This window comes from Bombina bombina, chromosome 6 (genome assembly GCF_027579735.1).
Source record: "Bombina bombina isolate aBomBom1 chromosome 6, aBomBom1.pri, whole genome shotgun sequence".
In the NCBI taxonomy this organism is placed as follows: Eukaryota; Metazoa; Chordata; class Amphibia; order Anura; family Bombinatoridae; genus Bombina; species Bombina bombina.
Window position 1 is genome coordinate 258,993,726 of NC_069504.1, and position 24,157 is coordinate 259,017,882.

A 24,157-nucleotide genomic window follows, 5' to 3' on the forward strand; every position below is an offset into this window, starting at 1 on the left:
AATTACTTCCGTTGTCAGAAACCACTTTGCCGATCTCCAGTTGGTGCGGAGTCAGCCACTGATCCACAGGAGTGCTGGTCCGGTGTGACTCTCTGCTTTCAGGCAAGTCAACCCCAATACGGCGTGACACTGCCGTATCTGGGATGTGGAATAGTACCTGGGGAGCTGCCGTTGATGTGGAGCAAGACGCAGCAGCAGAAGAGGACTCAGCCGAGGAGGTTATAGAAGAGGATGGAGTAGGAGGAGCAGAGGAGGTGGCAGCAGGCCTGCCTGCAAGTCGTGGCGGTGTCACCAACTCCTCCTCTGCAGAGCCACGCATTCCATGCTTGGCAGCCGTCAGCAGGTTTACCCAATGCACAGTGTAGGTGATATACCTGCCCTGACCATGCTTTGAAGACCAGCTATCAGTGGTCATATGGACCCTTGCCCCAACACTGTGTGCCAGACATGCCATTACTTCCTTTCGCACAATCGAGTACAGGTTGGGGATTGCCTTTTGTGCAAAGAAATTTCGTCTGGGTACCTTCCAATGCGGTGTCCCAATAGCTACAAATGTTTTGAACGCCTCAGACTCCACCAGCTTGTATGGTAAAAGCTGGCGGGCTAAGAGTTCAGACAAGCCAGCTGTCAGATGCCGGGCAAGGGAGTGACTTTGTGACATTGGCTTCTTACGCTCAAACATGTCCTTGACAGACACCTGACTGTGGGCAGATGAGCAGGAACTGCTCCGGAAGAGAGACAGAGTGGCGGATGGTTGAGAGGGGGCAAGGAGGACAGCAGTGGTTGAGGTGGCTGAAGATGCTGGACCAGGAGGAGGATGGCGGCTTTGAGTTTGTGTGCTGCTTCTACTCATGTGTTGATCCCATAGGCGTTTGTGATGTGCGATCATGTGCCTTCGCAAAGCAGTTGTACCTAGGTGGGTGTTGGACATCCCACGACTCTGTTTCTTTTGGCACAGGTTGCAAATGGCATCGCTGTTGTCAGAGGCAGACACACAAAAACTGCTGAGCTCTGCGATGACGGCATTCTGGTGGTGTCAACAGCATGCGTTGATTGGCGTGCTGTCTGGCTGACCCCGGGTGCCGATGCATGCTGTCTGACTGTGCCACTAGCTCCTTGCGACGACCTCCCCATGCTTCCAACTCGTCTCCTCCTCCTCTCTGTCTCCCCATCTGAACTTTCCCCCTGTTCTTCTTCTCTTCTAGCGGGCACCCACGTGACATCCACGGACGCATCGTCATCATCATCAACCGCTTCACTTGTATCTGACAAATCAACAAAGGAAGCAGCAGCGGGTACAACATCATCATCATCACTACACAGTACGTCCATGTCTGTAATCCTGCCTGACTGAGATATATCACTGTTATCTACATCCTCTGTCAATGATGGTTGCGCATCACTCATTTCTTCCAACTGATGTGTAAAAAACTCCTCTGACAGATCAAGTGAAGCGGCTGTGGTGCTAGTGTTGGTGGTGGCGGCAGGTGGGCGAGTGGTAACTTGAGAGGTGCCCGAAGATAAGCTGGAGGAGGATGGTGCGTCAAGGTTTGGAGCGGAAGCTATAGAAGATTGGGTGTCCTGTGTTAAAAAGTTAACTATTTCCTCAGAAATTTTCGAGTTCATGGGACGTGGCCTCTGAACACTGGGCATTATTCTAGGGCCAAAGTGAATCACAGCACCACGACCACGACGGCACCTGCGGGGTGGCCTGCCTCTGCCTGTCATTTTTTTTTTAAATGTACCCTTACACTACTATTAAACAAGATATAAGTGGTGGCACTGGGCAAGTGGGCACAGTATACTCTGTGAGCCTGACACAAAAAAGCAGACTGATGTTTCACAGTCCAAAAAGTTTTTTATTTTTTTAAATATACACTTACACTACTATTAAACAAGATATGAGTGGTGGCACTGGGCAAGTGGGCCCAGTATAAGCTGTGAGCCTGACACAAAAAAGCAGACTGATGTTTCACAGTCCAAAAAGTTTTTTTTGTTTTTAAATGTACACTTACACTACTATTAAACAAGATATGAGTGGTGGCACTGGGCAAGTGGGCACAGTATACGCTGTGAGCCTGACACAAAAAAGCAGACTGATGTTTCACAGTCCAAAAAGTTTTTTGTTTTTAAATTTACACTACTGTTACACCAGATATGAGTGGTGGCACTGGGCAAGTGGGCACAGTATACGTGAGCCTGGCACACACGCTGGCAGGCAGGCAGGCAACTGCAATTAGATTACACAAGCAGACTGATATTTCACAGTCAAAAAAGTTTTTTTTTTAAATTTACACTACTGTTACACCAGATATGAGTGGGGCCACTGGGCAAGTGGGCACAGTATACGCTGTGGGCACAGTATACGCTGTGAGCCTGGCACACACGCTGGCAGGCAGGCAACTGCAATTAGATTACACTAGCAGACTGATGTTTCACAGTCCAAAAAGTTTTTTTTGTTTTTAAATGTACACTTACACTACTATTAAACAAGATATGAGTGGTGGCACTGGGCAAGTGGGCACAGTATAGGCTGTGAGCCTGGCACACACGCTGGCAGGCAGGCAACTGCAATTAGATTACACTAGCAGACTGATGTTTCACAGTCAAAAAAGTTTTTTTTAAAAAATGTACACTACTGTTACAGCAGATATGAGTGGTGGCACTGGGCAAGTGGGCCTGGCACACACGCTGGCAGGCAGGCAACTGCAATTAGATTACACAAGCAGACTGATGTTTCACAGTCAAAAAAGTTTTTTTTTTTAAATTTACACTACTGTTACACCAGATATGAGTGGGGCCACTGGGCAAGTGGGCACAGTATACGCTGTGAGCCTGGCACACACGCTGGCAGGCAGGCAACTGCAATTAGATTACACTAGCAGACTGATGTTTCACAGTCAAAAAAAGTTTTTTTTTTTTAAATTTACACTACTGTTACACCAGATATGAGTGGTGGCACTGGGCAAGTGGGCCTGGCACACACGCTGGCTGGCAGGCAACTGCAATTAGATTACACTAGCAGACTGGTGTTTCACAGTCAAAAAAGTTTTTTTTTTTAAATTTACACTACTGTTACACCAGATATGAGTGGTGGCACTGGGCAAGTGGCTTGGCAGGCAGGCAACTGCAATTAGATTACACAGGAAAAAAAATGATGTTCTAGCCCTAAAAAGGGCTTTTTGGGGTGCTGTCCTTACAGCAGAGATCAGATGAGTCCTTCAGGACTGTAGTGGACACTGAATACACTAGCCTAGCTATCAATTTCCCTATTAAATCACCAGCAGCTACACTGTCCCTCCTCTCACTAACAATGCAGGTTCCGAATGAATCTAAAATGGCTGCTGTCCAGGAGCTGGGAGATTCTGGGAGGGAGGGTCTGCTGCTGATTGGCTGGAATGTGTCTGCAGACTGTGAGATACAGGGTCAAAGTTTACTCAATGATGATGATGAATAGGGGGCGGATCGAACATCGCATATGTTCGCCCGCCGCGGCAAACGCGAACATGCTATGTTCGCCGGGAACTATTCGCCGGCAAACTATTTGCGACATCACTACCCTTCACTACCGGGACTTTTCTAGAAAAACTTGCCCAACATATCGGAGAATTTTTTGCATTTTTGCCATCACTCAGTTTAAACAGAATTAGAGCCTTGTTTTTCTGTTTTTTTATTTACCAGTCAAAACTATATATTTTTTAAGTAGACAACCCAAGGTATTGATCTAGACCCATTTTGTCATATTTCATGCTGCCATTTCACCACCAAATGTGTTCAAATAAAAAAAAAATTGTTTTTCAAAAACTTTTGGTTTCTCAATAAAATTTACATACCGCTTGTGTAATTATGGCACAAATGGTTGTAAAAGCTTCTCTTGGATCCCCTTTGTTCAGAAATAGCAGACATATATGGCTTTGCAATTGCTTTTTGGTAATTAGAAGGCCACTAATTGCATCTATGCACCACACTTCTATTATTCCCGACAATGAAGGGGAATCAGGTAGCTTCCCACCTACTAATCCCTACCTAATCCCTCCCAAAAAGCTATTTTCCCTCAATCACTCCCCACTGGTAACCCCCATCTTAGGTACTGGCAGACAGTCTGTCAGTATGAAGATTAATTTTCTTTCTATTAAAGAGACAGTCTAGGCCAAAATAAACTTTCATGATTCAGATAGCGCATGTCATTTTAAACAATTTTCCAATTTACTTTTATCACCAATTTTGCTTTGTTCTCTTGGTATTCTTAGTTTAAAGCTTAACCTAGGAGGTTCATATGCTAATTTCTTAGACCTTGAAGGCCACCTCTTTTCAGAATGCATTTTAACAGTTTTTCACCACTAGAGGGTGTTAGTTCATGTATTTCATATAGATAACACTGTGCTCGTGCACGTGAAGTTATCCGGGAGCAGGAACTGATTGGCTAAACTGCAAGTCTGTCAAAAGAACTAAAATAAAAGGGGCAGTTTGCAGAAGCTTAGATACAAGATAATCACAGAGGTTAAAAGTATATTAATATAACTGTGCTGGTTATGCAAAACTGGGGAATGGGTAATAAAGGGATTATCTATCTTTTAAAACAATAAAAATTCTGGTGTAGACTGTCCCTTTAAATATTTTCATATATTTTCATATTTGCTGCAGTTTTGGATCCCCCCTTACCCTCCACCCTCCCTGATCCCTCCCAAACAGCTCTCTAACCCTCCCCCTTCTAACTATTGTCTGCCAACTTAGGTACTGGCAGCTGTCTACCAGAACCTATAGAAAGCTTTTTTATTTATTTATTTGTTTTTTATTATAATTTTTTTTATTTTCGGTAGTGTAGTGGTCCCCCTCCCACAATCATTAGTTAGCCCCCCCCCCCCATCCACATCCCTGCCCCAACTTTTTTCTGTAGCATAACACCCCTTTCCTCCCTCTCCCTTTATTTTTTTATTTTCTGCAGTGTAGGGCCCTCCCAATCCCTTGCCCATCACTGCTGGGCCACCCACTCGCCTCCCGGATTCCCTCCCACACCTCCCGCCGGCACCAGCAGAGGATCTTTACAGATGGTGATACACACTGTCACATCTGTAACAATCTGTTCTCATATAGAATCGGAGCACCGATCGTGCTGGAGGTTCCTGAAGCTCAGACAATTAGCCAAAGTACCGCACAATGTATATATATATATATATATATATATATATGTCTATTTGGGTGAAGGGGTTAATGAAGGTTAATTACTCTCAATTACATAACTGACATAGGAAGAATAACGTTATAGCAAGTACTAAAATAAGCAACCAAGGGTTAAATTATTAACCTTCAGCATCTGTATAGCAGGACACCACAAAACACCCTGGTTTATATGTTACACATACTGAAATAAGTATATAATATAATAGGTTTAACCTGCTGACTGATGAAAACAATATATGCGGGTATGTTGAGGATTTGTTTTTATGTTTAACTTTTGCTAAGACACTATTGAAAGTTTCATAAGTAGGTAATTGTGAGCAAAAGGTTAATAACCAAGAAATGCCCCAGTACATCTGGAATTTTTTTTATTTATTTTGTATGTTCTGTGAATTCTAGTCCCAGCACATAAAAAGCCTGTGTTAAGCCCCTACTAAGCAAAGCTTCAGTATATACATGAGGGAAATGACACTTTTCAAATTGTACAACACTATTGAGCTGCCTGGCTTCCTCACCACTTGCCTCCTACCCTCCCTGGTATTATATATCCCACATCATGGCTTTCTCTTACCTGACCTCACTACACACTGCTAAGTTCCAGTGTAACAGAAAACCACAGAAATAAAGGAAACTGCAGAAAAATAACATACTGTAAGCCAGTGATTTTTAACCTTTTTTTTGCCGTGGCACACTTTTTTACATTAAAAAAATCCTGTGGCACACCACCATCCCAAAATTTTAAAAAAATCACACATTGTAGCCTAATACAGCATTTATATATACACATACACACAAACACACACATACTGTATGTATTGTGCTGTTATGCCATGCCTCCTACAAACTACCCCTGCACTGGGAGTAAAAAACAAGCAAAGTTAAAAATATGTCACACTGTTGTCAGTCTGCCGTGGCACACCTGAGGATCTCTCAAGGCACACTAGTGTGCCACGGCACACTGGTTGAAAAACACTGCTGTAAGCAATGAGTCTAATGTCACAGCACCCTCGGTGGTAGGAGTACTGCACTGCACACAATATTAATAATCTATATACAGACTAAATTTAACAAGGGACAAGCTTAAAAAGCAGGGACAGGAAGCCAAAAAATGGGTCAGTCCTGGGACAAACTGGACAGTTGGCAACTATGCATGAATTTATTGTGAAAAAATATGCTGTCATTTACCTTGAACTCTGAGATAACCTCTGCTGCGGAAAGGGATAATTATAATCCATACAGATAGGTGGTGAGGACCCATTCCATGGTACTCCATTGTTATTCACCTTCATACGATTGTCCTGAGAAGTATAAAGGTTTTGAATCCCAGAGTTAGTTTCTGGAGAGCTCTGTGCATATTGACAGGATCCTGAAGAATGGGTGGAAGCAGGTGAGGGTTTAAACCCACTAGACCAGCAAGGAGTGGACAATAGACCTGTAAAGACAAAGAGGCACAAAGGCCAAAATCCAGATAAAATATCAAAACATTAGCATTAGCAATAAAACATTATAATTATCTTCTGCAATAGCATAGCAGAAATGTTGTTGTTCATTAGCTAGCATCTAAAATCATGAAAATATTGTTGCCCCTAGTATAGCAGAGCACAAATAAAGCCATTTTATATGAACAATTGCTTACAGCCCTTTGTAAAGCAAAGTAGTAGTTTCAAACAAATTAGAACGGGAAATTTTTGCAACAATGATGGCCCTTTAATGGACAAAACAGCAAATTCAAATACAAAAGTAAACGTTAAAGAATAGTGTCCCATAAATGTAATACTTTGCAGTAGGTATAACAAGTCAATGGGAACACATTTAAGTAAAACAAATTGGATAGTATAGTGTCCCTTTTAAGGCTGTGTGATTTTGAATGCAATATTACAGCCGATGAGGATTCGTCCTTGATATAGCAGGAAGATGTGATAATGGAAATAGGCAAAAGCAGATATGAGCTGAGGTTGTCAACATGTCCCATAAAATTACATAACAATAGACATTTTGAGGGAAGGCAATACTGACTGATGGTAGTAAAGGGTTATGTCTTTATCAATCCTATTTACACTTTTGTTATTGTGTTAAGAAACATCATTGATTATCCATGGTAAAGGCAAGAAGATTACTTTGTGTTTTGATAAGAAAGAGGATGCAAAAGAAATGGATATTCTAATTGAGACATAGATGACATTATCTTGTGTTAAAGCTCTTGCAATAATCTATTAAACATGAAAACCACAATGCAAAAAGAAATGAAAGTGCAATGCCATTGGATGCTATTGAAACAAGTAGCTAGTAAGGTACACGTCTCACTGGATAACAAAGCCCACAAGCTGAGAAACAATACTCTTATTATGACAAACATGAGAAATCTACAAAAAATTACCTCAATGTCCAATAAGCACCGGTTCTGATACCCTTAAAGGGACATGAAACCCAAATTTTTTCTTTCATGATTTAGAAAGAGAATGCAATTTTAAACATATTTCTAATTTACTTCTATTATCTAATTTGTTATATTCTCTTGATATTCTTTACTGAAAAGCATATCTAGATATGCTCAGTAGCTGCTGATTGGTTGCTGCACATAGAAGCCTCGTGTGATTGGCTCACCCATGTGCATTGCTTTTTCTTCAACTAAGGATATCTAAAAAATGAAGCAAAATAAATAATAGAAGTAAATTGTAATGTTTAAATTTGTATTCTCTATCTGAATCATGAAAGAAAGATTTTGGGTTTAGTGGCCCTTTAAGGCAGGAAATTTCAAATGTACACTATTCAACAATGATCCAGCAACATGCTTGACAGTTGATTGGCTAATGTACCAGCCAATAAGTATGTGAATATATAATATTTAAAAAAGAAATTCTGTGCTGAGGTTTGCTTGTCGTTCTAACTAGTACTTAACATTGTCTAGCTGCTCCTCTACTCCCCCGAAATGTCCCTCTTAGGAAATAAGAGGTAAATGGATTTTTTTTTATTAACAAACGAATCCCAGACGAATAAACTAAAATCTGATAAAAGAAAAACAAAAAATAAATACATTTGTTAACTAATGATTAATCTGAAATATTTTTTTTGTTTATATATACACGTGTGTACATATGTATTTATGTATTTATATGTGTTTATATGTATATTAATAGATATTACTATATATATATATATATATATATATCTGTATATATCTATACTTATATATAATCATGTGTATAAATCTATACTATAATTGCATTTGTAACGCGTCCGTCGTCACTAACCCCCCCATAAGTATTTTAAAAAAAACTAACCACTTACAATAAGTATTAAAAAAAAAAAAATACATAATTTATGTAAGAACTTACCTGATAAATTCATTTCTTTCATATTAGCAAGAGTCCATGAGCTAGTGACGTATGGGATATACATTCCTACCAGGAGGGGCAAAGTTTCCCAAACCTCAAAATGCCTACAAATACACCCCTCACCACACCCACAAATCAGTTTAACGAATAGCCAAGAAGTGGGGTGATAAGAAAAAAAGTGCGAAAGCATAAAAAATAAGGAATTGGAATAATTGTGCTTTATACAAAAAAATCATAACCACCACAAAAATGGTGGGCCTCATGGACTCTTGCTAATATGAATGAAATGAATTTATCAGGTAAGTTCTTACATAAATTATGTTTTCTTTCATGTAATTAACAAGAGTCCATGAGCTAGTGACGTATGGGATAATGACTACCCAAGATGTGGATCTTTCCACGCAAGAGTCACTAGAGAGGGAGGGATAAAATAAAGACAGCCAATTCCGCTGCAAAATAATCCACACCCAAAATAAAGTTTAAATTTTATAATGAAAAAAACTGAAAATATAAGCAGAAGATTCAAACTGAAACAGTTGCCTGAAGTACTTTTCTACCAAAAACAGCTTCAGAAGAAGAAAACACATCAAAATGGTAGAATTTAGTAAAAGTATGCAAAGAAGACCAAGTTGCTGCTTTGCAAATCTGATCAACCGAAGCTTCATTCCTAAACGCTCAGGAAGTAGAAACTGACCTAGTAGAATGAGCTGTAATCCTTTGAGGCTGAGTTTTACCCGACTCGACATAAGCATGATGAATTAAAGATTTCAACCAAGATGCCAAAGAAATGGCAGAGGCCTTCTGACCTTTCCTAGAACCGGAAAAGATAACAAATAGACTAGAAGTCTTTCGGAAATTCTTAGTAGCTTCAATATAATATTTCAAAGCTCTAACTACATCCAAAGAATGCAATGATTTCTCCTTAGAATTCTTAGGATTAGGACATAATGAAGGAACCACAATGTCTCTACTAATGTTGTTGGAATTCACAACCTTAGGTAAAAATTCAAAAGAAGTTCGCAACACCGCCTTATCCTGATAAAAAAATCAGAAAAGGAGACTCACAAGAAAGAGCAGATAATTCAGAAACTCTTCTGGCAGAAGAGATGGCCAAAAGGAACAAAACTTTCCAAGAAAGTAATTTAATGTCCAATGAATGCATAGGTTCAAACGAAGGAGCTTGAAGAGCCCCCAGAACCAAATTCAAACTCCAAGGAGGAGAAATTGACTTAATGACAGGTTTTATACGAACCAAAGCTGGTACAAAACAATGAATATCAGGAAGATTAGCAATCTTTCTGTGAAAAAGAACAGAAAGAGCAGAGATTTGTCCTTTCAAGGAACTTGCAGACAAACCTTTCTCCAAACCATCCTGAAGAAACTGTAAAATTCTCGGAATTCTAAAAGAATGCCAGGAAAAATGATGAGAAAAACACCAAGAAATATAAGTCTTCCTGACTCTATAATATATCTCCCTAGATACAGATTTACGAGCCTGTAACATAGTATTAATCACAGAGTCAGAGAAACCTCTTTGACTAAGAATCAAGCGTTCAATCTCCATACCTTTAAATTTAAGGATTTGAGATCCTGATGGAAAAAAGGACCTTGCGACAGAAGGTCTGGTCTTAACGGAAGAGTCCACGGTTGGCAAGAGGTCATCCGGACAAGATCCGCATACCAAAACCTGTGAGGCCATGCTGGAGCTACCAGCAGAACAAACGAGCATTCCTTCAGAATCTTGGAGATCACTCTTGTAAGAAGAACTAGAGGCGGAAAGATATAAGCAGGATGATACTTCCAAGGAAGTGACAATGCATCCACTGCTTCCGCTTGAGGATCCCTGGATCTGGACAGATACCTGGTAAGTTTCTTGTTTAGATGAGAGGCCATCAGATCTATTTCTGGAAGTCCCCACATTTGGACAATCTGAAGAAATACCTCTGGGTGAAGAGACCATTCGCCCGAATGCAACGTTTGGCGACTGAGATAATCCGCTTCCCAATTGTCTATACCTGGGATATGAACCGCAGAAACTAGACAGGAGCTGGATTCCGCCCAAACCAGAATTCAAGATACTTCTTTCATAGCCAGAGGGCTGTGAGTCCCTCCTTGATGATTGATGTATGCCACAGATGTGACATTGTCTGTCTGAAAACAAATGAACGATTCTCTCTTTAGAAGAGGCCAAGACTGAAGAGCTCTGAAAATTGCACGGAGTTTCAAAATATTGATCGGTAATCTCACCTCCTGAGATTCCCAAACCCCTTGTGCCGTCAGAGACCCCCACACAGCTCCCCAACCTGTAAGACTTGCATCTGTTGAGATTACAGTCCAGGTCGGAAGAACAAAAGAAGCCCCCTGAACTAAACAATGGTGATCTGTCCACCACATCAGAGAGTGTCGTACAATCGGTTTTAAAGATATTAATTGAGATATCTTTGTGTAATCCCTGCACCACTGGTTCAGCATACAGAGCTGAAGAGGTCGCATGTGAAAACGAGCAAAGGGGATCGCGTCCGATGCAGCAGTCATAAGACCTAGAATTTCCATGCATAAGGCTACCGAAGGGAATGATTGTGACTGAAGGTTTCGACAAGCTGATATCAATTTTAGACGTCTCTTGTCTGTCAAAGATAGAGTCATGGACACTGAATCTATCTGGAAACCCAAAAAGGTTACCCTTGTCTGAGGAATCAATGAACTTTTTAGTAAATTGATCCTCCAACCATGATCTTGAAGAAACAACACAAGTCGATTCGTATGAGATTCTGCTAAATGTGAAGACTGAGCAAGTACCAAGATATCGTCCAAATAAGGAAATACCACAATACCCTGTTCTCTGATTACAGACAGAAGGGCACCGAGAACCTTTGTAAAAATTCTTGGAGCTGTTGCTAGGCCAAACGGCAGAGCCACAAACTGGTAATGCTTGTCTAGGAATGAGAATCTCAGAAACTGATAGTGATCTGGATGAATCGGAATATGCAGATATGCATCCTGTAAATCTATTGTAGACATATAATGCCCTTGCTGAACAAAAGGCAGGATAGTCCTTACAGTTACCATTTTGAATGTTGGTATCCTTACATAACGATTCAATATTTTTAGATCCAGAACTGGTCTGAAGGAATTCTCCTTCTTTGGTACAATGAAGAGATTTGAATAAAACCCCAGCCCCTGTTCCAGAACTGGAACTGGCATAATTACTCCAGCCAACTCTAGATCTGAAACACATTTCAGAAATGTTTGAGCCTTCGCTGGATTTACTGGGACACGGGAAAGAAAAAATCTCTTTGCAGGAGGCCTTATCTTGAAGCCAATTCTGTACCCTTCTGAAACAATATTCTGAATCCAAAGATTGTGAACGGAATTGATCCAAATTCCTTTGAAAAAACGTAATCTGCCCCCTACCAGCTGAGCTGGAATGAGGGCCGCACCTTCATGTGGACTTAGGAGCTGGCTTTGATTTTCTAAAAGGCTTGGATTTATTCCAGACTGGAGATGGTTTCCAAACTGATACCGCTCCTGAGGATGAAGGATCAGGCTTTTGTTCCTTGTTGTGACGAAAGGAACGAAAACGATTATTAGACCTAAATTTACCTTTAGATTTTTTATCCTGTGGTAAAAAAGTCCCTTTCCCTCCAGTAACAGTTGAGATAATAGAATCCAACTGAGAACCAAATAATTTATTACCCTGGAAAGAAAGGGAAAGCAGAGTAGACTTAGAAGACATATCAGCATTCCAAGTTTTAAGCCATAAAGCTCTTCTAGCTAAAATAGCTAGAGACATATACCTGACATCAACTCTAATGATATCAAAGATGGCATCACAAATAAAATTATTAGCATGTTGAAGAAGAATAATAATGCTATGAGAATTATGATCTGTTACTTGTTGCGCTAAAGCTTCCAACCAAAAAGTTGAAACTGCAGCAACATCCGCCAAAGATATAGCAGGTCTAAGAAGATTACCTGAACACAAGTAAGCTTTTCTTAGAAAGGATTCAATTTTCCTATCTAAAGGATCCTTAAAGGAAGTACCATCTGCCGTAGGAATGGTAGTACGCTTAGCAAGAGTAGAGACAGCCCCATCAACCTTAGGGATTTTGTCCCAAAATTCTAATCTGTCAGATGGCACAGGATATAATTGCTTAAAACGTTTAGAAGGAGTAAATGAATTACCCAAATTATTCCATTCCCTGGAAATTACTTCAGAAATAGCACCAGGAACAGGAAAAACTTCTGGAATAACTACAGGAGATTTAAAAACCTTATCTAAACGTTTAGATTTAGTATCAAGAGGACCAGAATCCTCAATTTCTAATGCAATTAGGGCTTCTTTAAGTAAAGAACGAATAAATTCCATTTTAAATAAAGATTTATCAGCATCAACCTCTGAGACAGAATCCTCTGAACTAGAAGAGCCATTATCAGAATTAGAATGATGATGTTCATTTAAAAATTCATCTGAAAAATGAGAAGTTTTAAAAGACTTTTTACGTTTACTAGGAGGAATAACAGACATAGCCTTCTTAATGGATTTAGAAACAAAATCTCTTATGTTATCAGGAACACTCTGAGTATTAGATGTTGATGGAACAGCAACAGGTAATGTAACTTTACTAAAGGAAATATTATCTGCATTAACAAGTTTGTCATGACATTCAATACAAACAACAGCTGGAGGAACAGCTACCAAAAGTTTACAGCAGATACACTTAGCTTTGGTAGCTCCAGCACCAGGCAGCGATTTTCCAGAAGTATCTTCTGACTCAGCTTCAAAATGGGACATCTTGCAATATGTAATAGAAAAAACAACATATAAAGCAAAATTGATCAAATTCCTTAAATGACAGTTTCAGGAATGGGAAAAAATGCCAGTGAACAAGCTTCTAGCAACCAGAAGCAATAAAAATTGAGACTTAAATAATGTGGAAACAAAAGTGACGCCCATATTTTTTTAGCGCCAAATAAGACGCCCACATTATTTGGTGCCTAAATGCTTTTGGCGCCAAAAATGACGCCACATCCGGAACGCCGACATTTTTGGCGCAAAAGAACGTCAAAAATGACGCATCTTCCGGCGACACGTATGACGCCGGAAACAGAAAAAAAAAATTGCGCCAAAAAAATTTTAAGGTAAGAAAAAAATTGTTTTATTCAAATGCATTATCCCAAATATGAAACTGACTGTCTGAAAATAAGGAATGTTGAACATCCTGAGTCAAGGCAAATAAATGTTTGAATACATATATTTAGAACTTTATAAAAAGGTGCCCAACCATAGCTTAGAGTGTCACAGAAAATAAGACTTACTTACCCCAGGACACTCATCTACATGTTGTAGAAAGCCAAACCAGTACTGAAACGAAAATCAGCAGAGGTAATGGTATATATATAAGAGTATATCGTCAATCTGAAAAGGGAGGTAAGAGATGAATCTCTACGACCGATAACAGAGAACCTATGAAATAGACCCCGTAGAAGGAGATCATTGAATTCAAATAGGCAATACTCTCCTCACATCCCTCTGACATTCACTGCATGCTGAGAGGAAAACCGGGCTCCAACCTGCTGCGGAGCGCATATCAACGTAGAATCTAGCACAAACTTACTTCACCACCTCCATAGGAGGCAAAGTTTGTAAAACTGATTTGTGGGTGTGGTGAGGGGTGTATTTGTAGGCATTTTGAGGTTTGGGAAACTTTGCCCCTCCTGGTAGGAATGTATATCCCATACGTCACTAGCTCATGGACTCTTGCTAATTACATGAAAGAAACATAATTTATGTAAGAACTTACCTGATAAATTCATTTCTTTCATATTAGCAAGAGTCCATGAGCTAGTGACGTATGGGATATACATTCCTACCAGGAGGGGCAAAGTTTCCCAAACCTCAAAATGCCTATAAATACACCCCTCACCACACCCACAAATCAGTTTAACGAATAGCCAAGAAGTGGGGTGATAAGAAAAAAGTGCGAAAGCATAAAAAATAAGGAATTGGAATAATTGTGCTTTATACAAAAAAAATCATAACCACCACAAAAAGGGTGGGCCTCATGGACTCTTGCTAATATGAAATAAATGAATTTATCAGGTAAGTTCTTACATAAATTATGTTTTCTTTCATGTAATTAGCAAGAGTCCATGAGCTAGTGACGAATGGGATAATGACTACCCAAGATGTGGATCTTCCACGCAAGAGTCACTAGAGAGGGAGGGATAAAATAAAGACAGCCAATTCCGCTGAAAATAATCCACACCCAAAACAAAGTTTAAATCTTATAATGAAAAAAACTGATATTATAAGCAGAAGAATCAAACTGAAACAGCTGCCTGAAGTATTTTTCTACCAAAAACTGCTTCAGAAGAAGAAAACACATCAAAAAGGTAGAATTTAGTAAAAATATGCAAAGAAAATCAAGTTGCTGCTTTGCAAATCTGATCAACCGAAGCTTCATTCCTAAACGCCCAGGAAGTAGAAACTGACCTAGCAGAATGAGCTGTAAACCTTTGAGGCAGAGTTTTACCTGACTCGACATAAGAATGATGAAACAAAGATTTCCACCAAGATGCCAAAGAAATGGCAGAGGCCTTCTGACCTTTCCTAGAACTGGAAAAGATAACAAAAAGACTAGAAGTCTTTCGGAAATTCTTAGTAGCTTCAACATAATGTTTCAAAACTCTAACTACATCCAAAGAATGCAGTGAACTCTCCTTAGAATTCTTAGGATTAGGACATAATGAAGGAACTACAATTTCTCTACTAATGTTGTTAGAATTCGCAACCTTAGGGAAAAATTTAAAAGAAGTTCGCAACACCACCTTATCCTGATGAAAAATCAGAAAAGGAGACTCACAAGAAAGAGCAAAGAAATTAAGAAACTTCTTCTAGCAGAAGAGATGGCCAAAAGAAACAAAACTTTCCAAGAAAGTAATTTAATGACCAGAGAATGCATAGGTTCAAACGGAGGAGCTTGAAGAGCCCCCAGAACCAAATTCAAACTCCAAGGAGGAGAGATTGACTTAATGACAAGTTTTATACAAACCAAAGTTTGTACAAAACAATAAAAATCAGGAAAACTAGCAATCTTTCTGCAAAAAAGAACAGAAAGAGCAAAGATTTGTCCTTGTAAGGAACTTGCAGACAAAACGTATCCAAAACATCCTGAAGAAACTGTCAAATTCTAGGAATTCTAAAAGAATGCCAAAAAAAATTATGAGAAAAACACCAAAAAATGCAAGTCTTCCAGACTCGATAATATATCATCCTAGATACAGAGTTACGAGCTTGCAACATAGTATTAATTACGGAGTCAGAGAAACCTCTATGACTGAGAATCAAGCGTTCAATCTCCATACCTTCAATTTAAGGATTTGAGATCCTGATGGAAAAAAAGGACCTTGTGATAGAAGGTCTGGACTTAACGGAAGAGTCCACGGATGGCATAGAGCCATCCGGACAAGATCCGCATACCAAAACCTGTGAGGCCATGCTGGAGCCACCAGCAGAATAAACGAACGCTCCTTTAGAAGATTGGAAATCACTCTTGAAAGAAGAACTAGAGGCGGAAAGATATAGACAGGATGAAACTCCCAAGGAAGTGACAATGCATCCACTGCCTCCGCCTGAGGATCCCTGGATCTGGACAGATACCTGGGAAGCTTCTTGTTTAGATGAGAAGCCATCAGATCTATTTCTATAATAGAGACTAAAGGTACCGACAGACGGAACCCAATACAAATTGTCCCTTGTCCTGATAGAGACAAAGACAGTGACATAAACCATCTGGAAACCTAAAAAAGGTGACCCTTACGTGAGGAATCAAGAACTTTTGAAAAAAGATCCTCTAAATATGTCCTGAAGAGCAAAGTGAATCATATGAGATTCTGCATCCTCAGGAAATAATCTGAATGAAAACAGAAAAATGAAAAATATGCATTTATTGTATCTAATGAAAACAAATAATGCTATCAGCGACCATAAAAAGGCAGAATAGTTGGAATAAAACTCCAAAACCCAGTTCCTAAAAAAGGAACTGGAAGAAATACCCCAGAAGATTCCAGGTCTGAGCAGCGCTTGAACCCCATGGGTGCCCAGCCATGCTTCAACAGTACCCAGAATATATAGGACAGGAACACACTTAAAGAAAGTGTTAGCCTTACTGGAATAAAATCAAAGAAATTTGGACAAAATAGAACCAAAATAAATTTCAAAGAAGTCTTAACCTGCCCCTTACCAGCCAAGCTGGAATACGGCACGTACATCGCAATATTAGGGAGCTGATTTGAACCCCAATTATAAACATGTTACTTGGGAAAGAACTCAGGAATTAGTTCCTTAATAAGAACAACCAAACTAGTATAAGCTTAAAGTTTTAGTCTTAGAACTCAATCTTGAAGCCCAGAGTAACAGTTAAGAATTGAATCCAAATATAAAAATAACTGATTATCTCAGAACAAAAGAAATATGGATTTTCTTTTTTTTTAAAAATCACAAAATTCTTCTAGCTAAAATAGCTAAAGACATAGATTAACCCTCATTTGCGAATATATTCAATAAAAAGAAGACACAAATGAAATCATTAGCATGATAGTCCAGTTTAAAGGACCAGTCAAAACAGAGGACTTGCAAAATGCAAAACAACAAGACAAATGCAACAGCACCTAGTCTAGTAAATGTTGTCCCTTTAACAATGCTAAAATAAATCATAATCTGATACTTGATCTTAAAGTAAACAGAAAAAATGAAGCAATTGCAATATCACAGGACCAAGAAAAGTACCTGAAACTAAATAATTTTCCATAAATAAGATACAACTATATAAAGGAAAATAAATACTATTTTGCTATAGAAACAATAGCATAATTAGTAGGAGTAGAGATAGCCCCAATAAATTGGAGAACCCTCCAAATTGAATTTAACTGCTGGCAAAGAATATAGTTTAAAACCTTTAAAGAAGGAAAAAGAGAATTCTCAGCCTATTCCATTCCCTGGTATGGGGAATTGGAAAGAAAACCTCTGAAATCACAGAAGAAAAATGCAGAAATAGTGTCAGCTAGTCTTAAAGAACTAGTTACCTTAATATCCAAAATAATCAACACCTCTTCAACAAAGAACAAATGTACTTTAATAAAAAATTTATAAAAAAGTAGATTTGTTAGTGTCAATATCTGATGAAGAGAATTTCTGAAAGAGAAAAAAACATCATCAGAGAAGGATAAATCAGTATGTTGTTGGTCATTTGAAACTTCCATAATTAAAAAAGAAGTGGAAAAGACCTAAAAATTGTATTTGAAGGCACGAAGTCAGACAAAGCCTTAATCAGAAAAAATATTTCTTATAAATCTTCTAAACATTTCTTGTACTTAAGAATGGAAATGTATAAAGCATAAATACTAATGGAATCTGCATGTAAAAGTATATCATAAAAACTTATTACAAACCATAGCTAAAGATAAACATTTATAACATTTAAAATAAATGAACTTAGCTTTGGTAGAACTGAAACTCAGTTACGCATTTTTCCAGAAGTGGCTTCTGACTCAGGGCCAATCGTAGACATCTTGCAATATGTAATAGAAAGAACAACATATAAAGCAAAATTGATCAAATTCCTTAAATGACAGTTTCAGGAATGTGAAAAAATGCTAGTGAGCAAGCTTCTAGCAACCAGAAGCAATAATTAATGAGACTTAAATAATGTGGAGACAAAAGTGACGCCCATATTTTTTAGTGCCAAAAAAGACGCCCACATTATTTGGCGTCTAAATGCTTTTGGCGCCAAAAATGACGCCACATCCGGAACACCGACACTTTTGGCGCAAAAAAAACCGTCAAAAAATGACGCAACTTCCGGCGACACCTATGACGCCGGAAACAGACAAAAAATTTTGCGCCAAAAAAGTCCGCGCCAAGAATGACGCAATAAAATTAAGCATTTTCAGCCCCCGCGAGCCTAACTGCCCACAGGGAAAAAAGTCAAATTTTAAGGTAAGAAAAAAATGATTTATTCATATGCATTATCCCAAATATGAAACTGACTGTCTGAAATAAGGAATGTTTGAACATCCTGAGTCAAGGCAAATAAATGTTTGAATACATATATTTAGAACTTTATATAAAAGTGCCCAACCATAGCTTAGAGTGTCACAGAAAATAAGACTTACTTACCCCAGGACACTCATCTACATGTTGTAGAAAGCCAAACCAGTACTGAAACGAAAATCAGTAGAGGTAATGGCATATATAAGAGTATATCGTCGATCTGAAAAGGGAGGTAAGAGATGAATCTCTACGACCGATAACAGAGAACCTATGAAATAGACCCCGTAGAAGGAGATCATTGAATTCAAACAGGCAATACTCTCCTCACATCCCTCTGACATTCACTGCACGCTGAGAGGAAAACCGGGCTCCAACCTGCTGCGGAGCGCATATCAACGTAGAATCTAGCACAAACTTACTTCACCACCTCCATAGGAGGCAAAGTTTGTAAAACTGATTTGTGGGTGTGGTGAGGGGTGTATTTATAGGCATTTTGAGGTTTGGGAAACTTTGCCCCTCCTGGTAGGAATGTATATCCCAATGCGAGTTGAGCTCGCATTCTATTGGCTGATCGGAACAGCCAATAGAATGCGAGCTCAATCTGATTGGCTGATTGGATCAGCCAATCGGATTGAACTTGATTCTGATTGGCTGATTCCATCAGCCAATCAGAATATTCCTACCTTAATTCCGATTGGCTGATAGAATCCTATCAGCCAATCGGAATTCGAGAGACGCCATCTTGGATGACGTCCCTTAAAGGAACCGTCATTCAGCTAGTAGGCGTCGGGAGAAGAGGATGTTCCGCGTCAGAGGTCTGCAAGATGGATCCGGAAGAAAGAAGATTGAAGATGCCGTTGATAGAAGACTTCATCCGGATCATGGACCTCTTCAGCTCCCGCTTGGATGAAGACTTCATCCAGATCATGGACCTCTTCAGCTCCCGCTTGGATGAAGACTTCAGCCGGATCATGGACCTCTTCAGCCCCCCGCTTGGGCTTGGATCAGGACATCGGAGGAGCTCTTCAGGACGGATCGGTGAACCTGGTATGGTGAAGATAAGGTAGGGAGATCTTCAGGGGCTTAGTGTTAGGTTTATTTAAGGGGGGTTTGGGTTAGATTAGGGGTATGTGGGTGGTGGGTTGTAATGTTGGGGGGGGGGGGGTATTGTATGTTTTTTTTTTACAGGCAAAAGAGCTGAATTCTTTGGGGCATTCCCCCCAAAGGGCCCTGTTCAGGGCTGGTAAGGTAAAAGAGCTTTGAACTTTAGTAATTTAGAATAGGGTAGGGCATTTTTTTATTTTGGGGGGCTTTGTTATTTTATTAGGGGGCTTAGAGTAGGTGTAATTAGTTTAAAATTGTTGTAATATTTTTCTTATGTTTGTAAATATTTTTTTATTTTTTGTAACTTAGTTCTTTTTTATTTTTTGTACTTTAGCTAGTTTATTTAATTGTATTTATTTGTAGGAATTGTTTTTAATTAATTTATTGATAGTGTAGTGTTAGGTTAATTGTAGGTAGTTTATTTAATTAATTTATTGATAGTGTAGTGTTAGGTTTAATTGTAACTTAGGTTAGGATTTATTTTACAGGTAATTTTGTAATTATTTTAACTATTTTAGCTATTAAATAGTTCTTAACTATTTAATAGCTATTGTACCTGGTTAAAATAAATACAAAGTTACCTGTAAAATAAATATAAATCCTAAAATAGCTATAATATAATTATAATTTATATTGTAGCTATATTAGGATTTATTTTACAGGTAAGTATTTAGCTTTAAATAGGAATAATTTATTTAATAAGAGTTAATTAATTTCGTTAGATTTAAATTATATTTAACTTAGGGGGGTGTTAGTGTTAGGGTTAGACTTAGCTTTAGGGGTTAATACATTTATTAGAATAGCGGTGAGCTCCAGTCGGCAGATTAGGGGTTAATAATTGAAGTTAGGTGTCGGCGATGTTAGGGAGGGCAGATTAGGGGTTAATACTATTTATTATAGGGTTAGTGAGGCGGATTAGGGGTTAATAACTTTATTATAGTAGCGCTCAGGTCCGGTCGGCAGATTAGGGGTTAATAAGTGTAGGCAGGTGGAGGCGACGTTGTGGGGGGCAGATTAGGGGTTAATAAATATAATATAGGGGTCGGCGATGTTAGGGCAGCAGATTAGGGGTACATAGGGATAATGTAAGTAGCGGCGGTTTACGGAGCGGCAGATTAGGGGTTAATAATAATATGCAGGGGTCAGCGATAGCGGGGGGGCAGATTAGGGGTTAATAAGTGTAAGGTTAGGGGTGTTTAGACTCGGGGTACATGTTAGGGTGTTAGGTGCAGACGTAGGAAGTGTTTCCGCATAGCAAACAATGGGGCTGCGTTAGGAGCTGAACGCGGCTTTTTTACAGGTGTTAGGTTTTTTTTCAGCTCAAACAGACCCATTGTTTCCTATGGGAGAATCGTGCACGAGCACGTTTTTTAGGCTGGCCGCTTGCGTAAGCAACTCTGGTATCGAGAGTTGAAGCTGCGTTAAAATTGCTCTACGCTCCTTTTTTGGAACCTAACGCAGCCTTTATGTGGACTCTCAATACCAGAGTTATTTTTATGGTGCGGCCAGAAAAAAGCCGGCGTTAGTTTTTCGGGTCGTTACCGACAAAACTCCAAATCTAGCCGAAAGAAAACTAAGTTTAAACTAATCTAAAATTACAGAAAATCAAAAAGTCTAACATTACACAAAATAATAAACCACATTATCCAAAATAAAAAATTAAACCTAATCCCTATGAAAATAAAAAAGCCCCACCAAATATAAACACCCCCTAATCTATGAATAAACTTCAAATAGCCCTTAAAAGGGCTTTTGTAGGGCATTGCCCTAAAGAAATCAGCTCTTTTACATTAAAAATAAACCAAGTTCCCCCTAACAGTAAAACCCCCCCACCAACCCTACCCCCTAAAATAAAAAAACCTAACACTAAAAAAACCTAAACTACCCATTGCCCCTTAAAAGGGCATTCAGCTCTTTTCCTATTGCCCATATCCCTAATATTAAAAATTAAAAAAAAAATGAAAAAAACTAACACTAAGCCCCAAATAGGTACTCCTAAAGTCCGGCGGAGAAGGTCTTCATCCAGGCAGTTCCATCATCCATCTTCATCCACAGCAAAGGCGGCGCGGAGCAGAGGTGTGGAGCGGTCTTCCCAGATGTGGCGCTCCTCGGTGGTGCTCCATGGTGGCGGCGGCGTGGAGGCTCCTATTCATGCGATTGTCCCCTGCACACTAGAGATTGAATGCAAGGTACCCCATATTTATTGGGGTATCTTGCATTCCTATTGGCTGATATTTTAAAATCAGCCAATAGGATGAGAGCTAATGAAATCTTATTGGCTGATTTGAACAGCCAATAGGATTTCAGTAGCTCTAATCATATTGGCTGATTTCAAAATTTCAGCCAATAGGAATGCAAGCTACCCCAAATTGATTGCAGTACCTTGCATTCAATCTTCAGTCTACGACAGACATCAAATCAAGTGGAGCCTCCATGCCGCTGAGGAACGCCGCTGCCGCCGATGATTGCTGCCGCTGAGGACCACCGCTGAGGATCCAGGCATCGGGAACACAGCTCTGTACCTCCGCTCCGCGCCGCCTTCACTCTGGATGAAGATAGAAGATGATGGATCCGTCTGGAAGAAGACCTTCTCCGCCGGACTTCAGGAACTGTGAGTACCTATTTGAGGCTTAGTGTTAGTTTGTTGTTGTTGTTGTTTTTTTGGGGGTGGGTTATTTTTAAGTTTAGGGATTTGGGCAATTGAAAAAGGGCTGATTGCCCTTTTAAGGGCAGTAAAAGAGCTGAATGCCCTTTTAAGGGCAATGCCCATACAAATGCCCCTTTAGGGGCAATGGGTAGTTTAGGTTTTTTTAGTTTTAGGTTTTTTTTATTTTAGGGGGTTTGGTGAGTGGGGGGGTTTTACTGTTAGGGGGGATTTAGTATTTTTCAGAGGTAAAAGAGCAGTTTAACTTATGGCAATGCCCTACAAAAGGCCCTTTTAAGGGCTATTGGTAGTTTAGTATTAGATTAGGGTGTGTTTTTATTTTTGGGGGGATTTTTTATATAATATATATATTTGTGCAAAAAAAAAATCATATATATATAAAGAAATATAGAATAGAACGTTCTGCTATGTGAAGAACATTGGAATGTGAAATATTCCTATTTTTATGTTATAGTTTACCGCGCACGGGATATCCTAAGTTTGGCTTTTTACGCTTGTCAGAATAGTGCACAAGTGAAAACAGTTTGCTTTCAACTTATAATACGAGTGCAACCTGACACGCACAGAAAGCTCACTTCTATTACAGTTAACGCTCAAGTGGGAGCATTAAATAAAGCTTCACTTGTAATCTGGCCCTTAGTAATTGCATGCCCAACAGCATCAGGCATCCTTTTAAAAGTTATAGGGGCCTATCTATCAAGCTCCGAATGGAGCTTGATGCCCCCGTGTTTCTGGCGAGTCTGCAGGCTCGCCAGAAACAGCAGTTAGGAAGCAGCGGTCTTTGTGAGCAGGCGGACAGACATCGCCGGAATACAACCCGATCGAGTACGATCGGGTTGATTGACACCCCCTGCTGGCAGCCTATTGGCCGCGAGTCTGCAGGGGGCGGCGTTGCACCAGCAGCTCTTGTGAGCTGCTGGTGCAATGCTGAATACGGAGAACGTATTGCTCTCCGCATTCAGCAAGGTCTTGCGGACCTGATCCGCACTGTCGGATCAGGTCCGCAAGACCTTTGTTAAATAGAGACCATAGACTCTAAATTCTGTTAAAAAAAGTGAAAAATTGAGCTGTATTCTCTACAGCAGTTATGAGTTGTAAATCAATACACAAGATCAAATCTACAGAGAAAATAGAGAATTATAGTATATGCTAAGTCAGATTTTATGCAACAGATCACAATTTAATTATATTACAAAGAATGTCAAATGTTCAAATGAAGATCATTGGTTGTTTTAAAGAGACATTTAAAACTTTGTAATTACAATACTTTTCTGTTCCCTTGTAATAAACATCTCAGTGTAAACATTTTCAGAGCAGATTAATAGTTTTTTCTGCAATTCTTTTTTATTACTCGCAAACTCCAACCACCACTATCATTTTGTTAAAAAAACTACTCTGTTTTGCAGTTTCTTATTTGATCAGTGCCCTTCTGAGGCCAATTAGGGACAGATACAGTATGTAGTACAGCTAAGCTTGTGTGCATTCCCAATTCTCAAAAAAAGAAAAACCCACTATCTACAGAGTAACTACATGAAAAAAGGGTGAAAAAATATAATTTATGTTGCAAAAAAAATTTTTTTAATTAAATATTTTTTGCCCCCACAAAATACAAGACATAACATACAAAAACTATTTCAGCAAAAAAGGTATTTTTATTGATTTAACCATTTACATAATGCAATGTATGTAGCGTTATCTTGTCAAGAGTGTTGTAATATTTCAAGTTCTCATTTATTGCTTTGTAGGACAGATGAGGTTGCATATGTAAGAAATAAATTCAAACATTATTCCTTTGTCTCTTTTTATGCTTTTGTTAACCTT

The 24,157-nt window shown here is 39.2% G+C and overlaps 1 protein-coding gene across 1 annotated transcript in view; it reads right to left on the minus strand.

The window, feature by feature from the left end:
* MYRFL (myelin regulatory factor like) overlaps positions 1–24,157 on the minus strand; it is a 477,269-nt gene that overhangs the window by 411,409 nt on the left and 41,703 nt on the right. Inside the window, 1 exon segment of the mRNA XM_053719216.1 lies at positions 6,364–6,610. Coding sequence (XP_053575191.1) covers positions 6,364–6,610 — 247 coding nt within the window.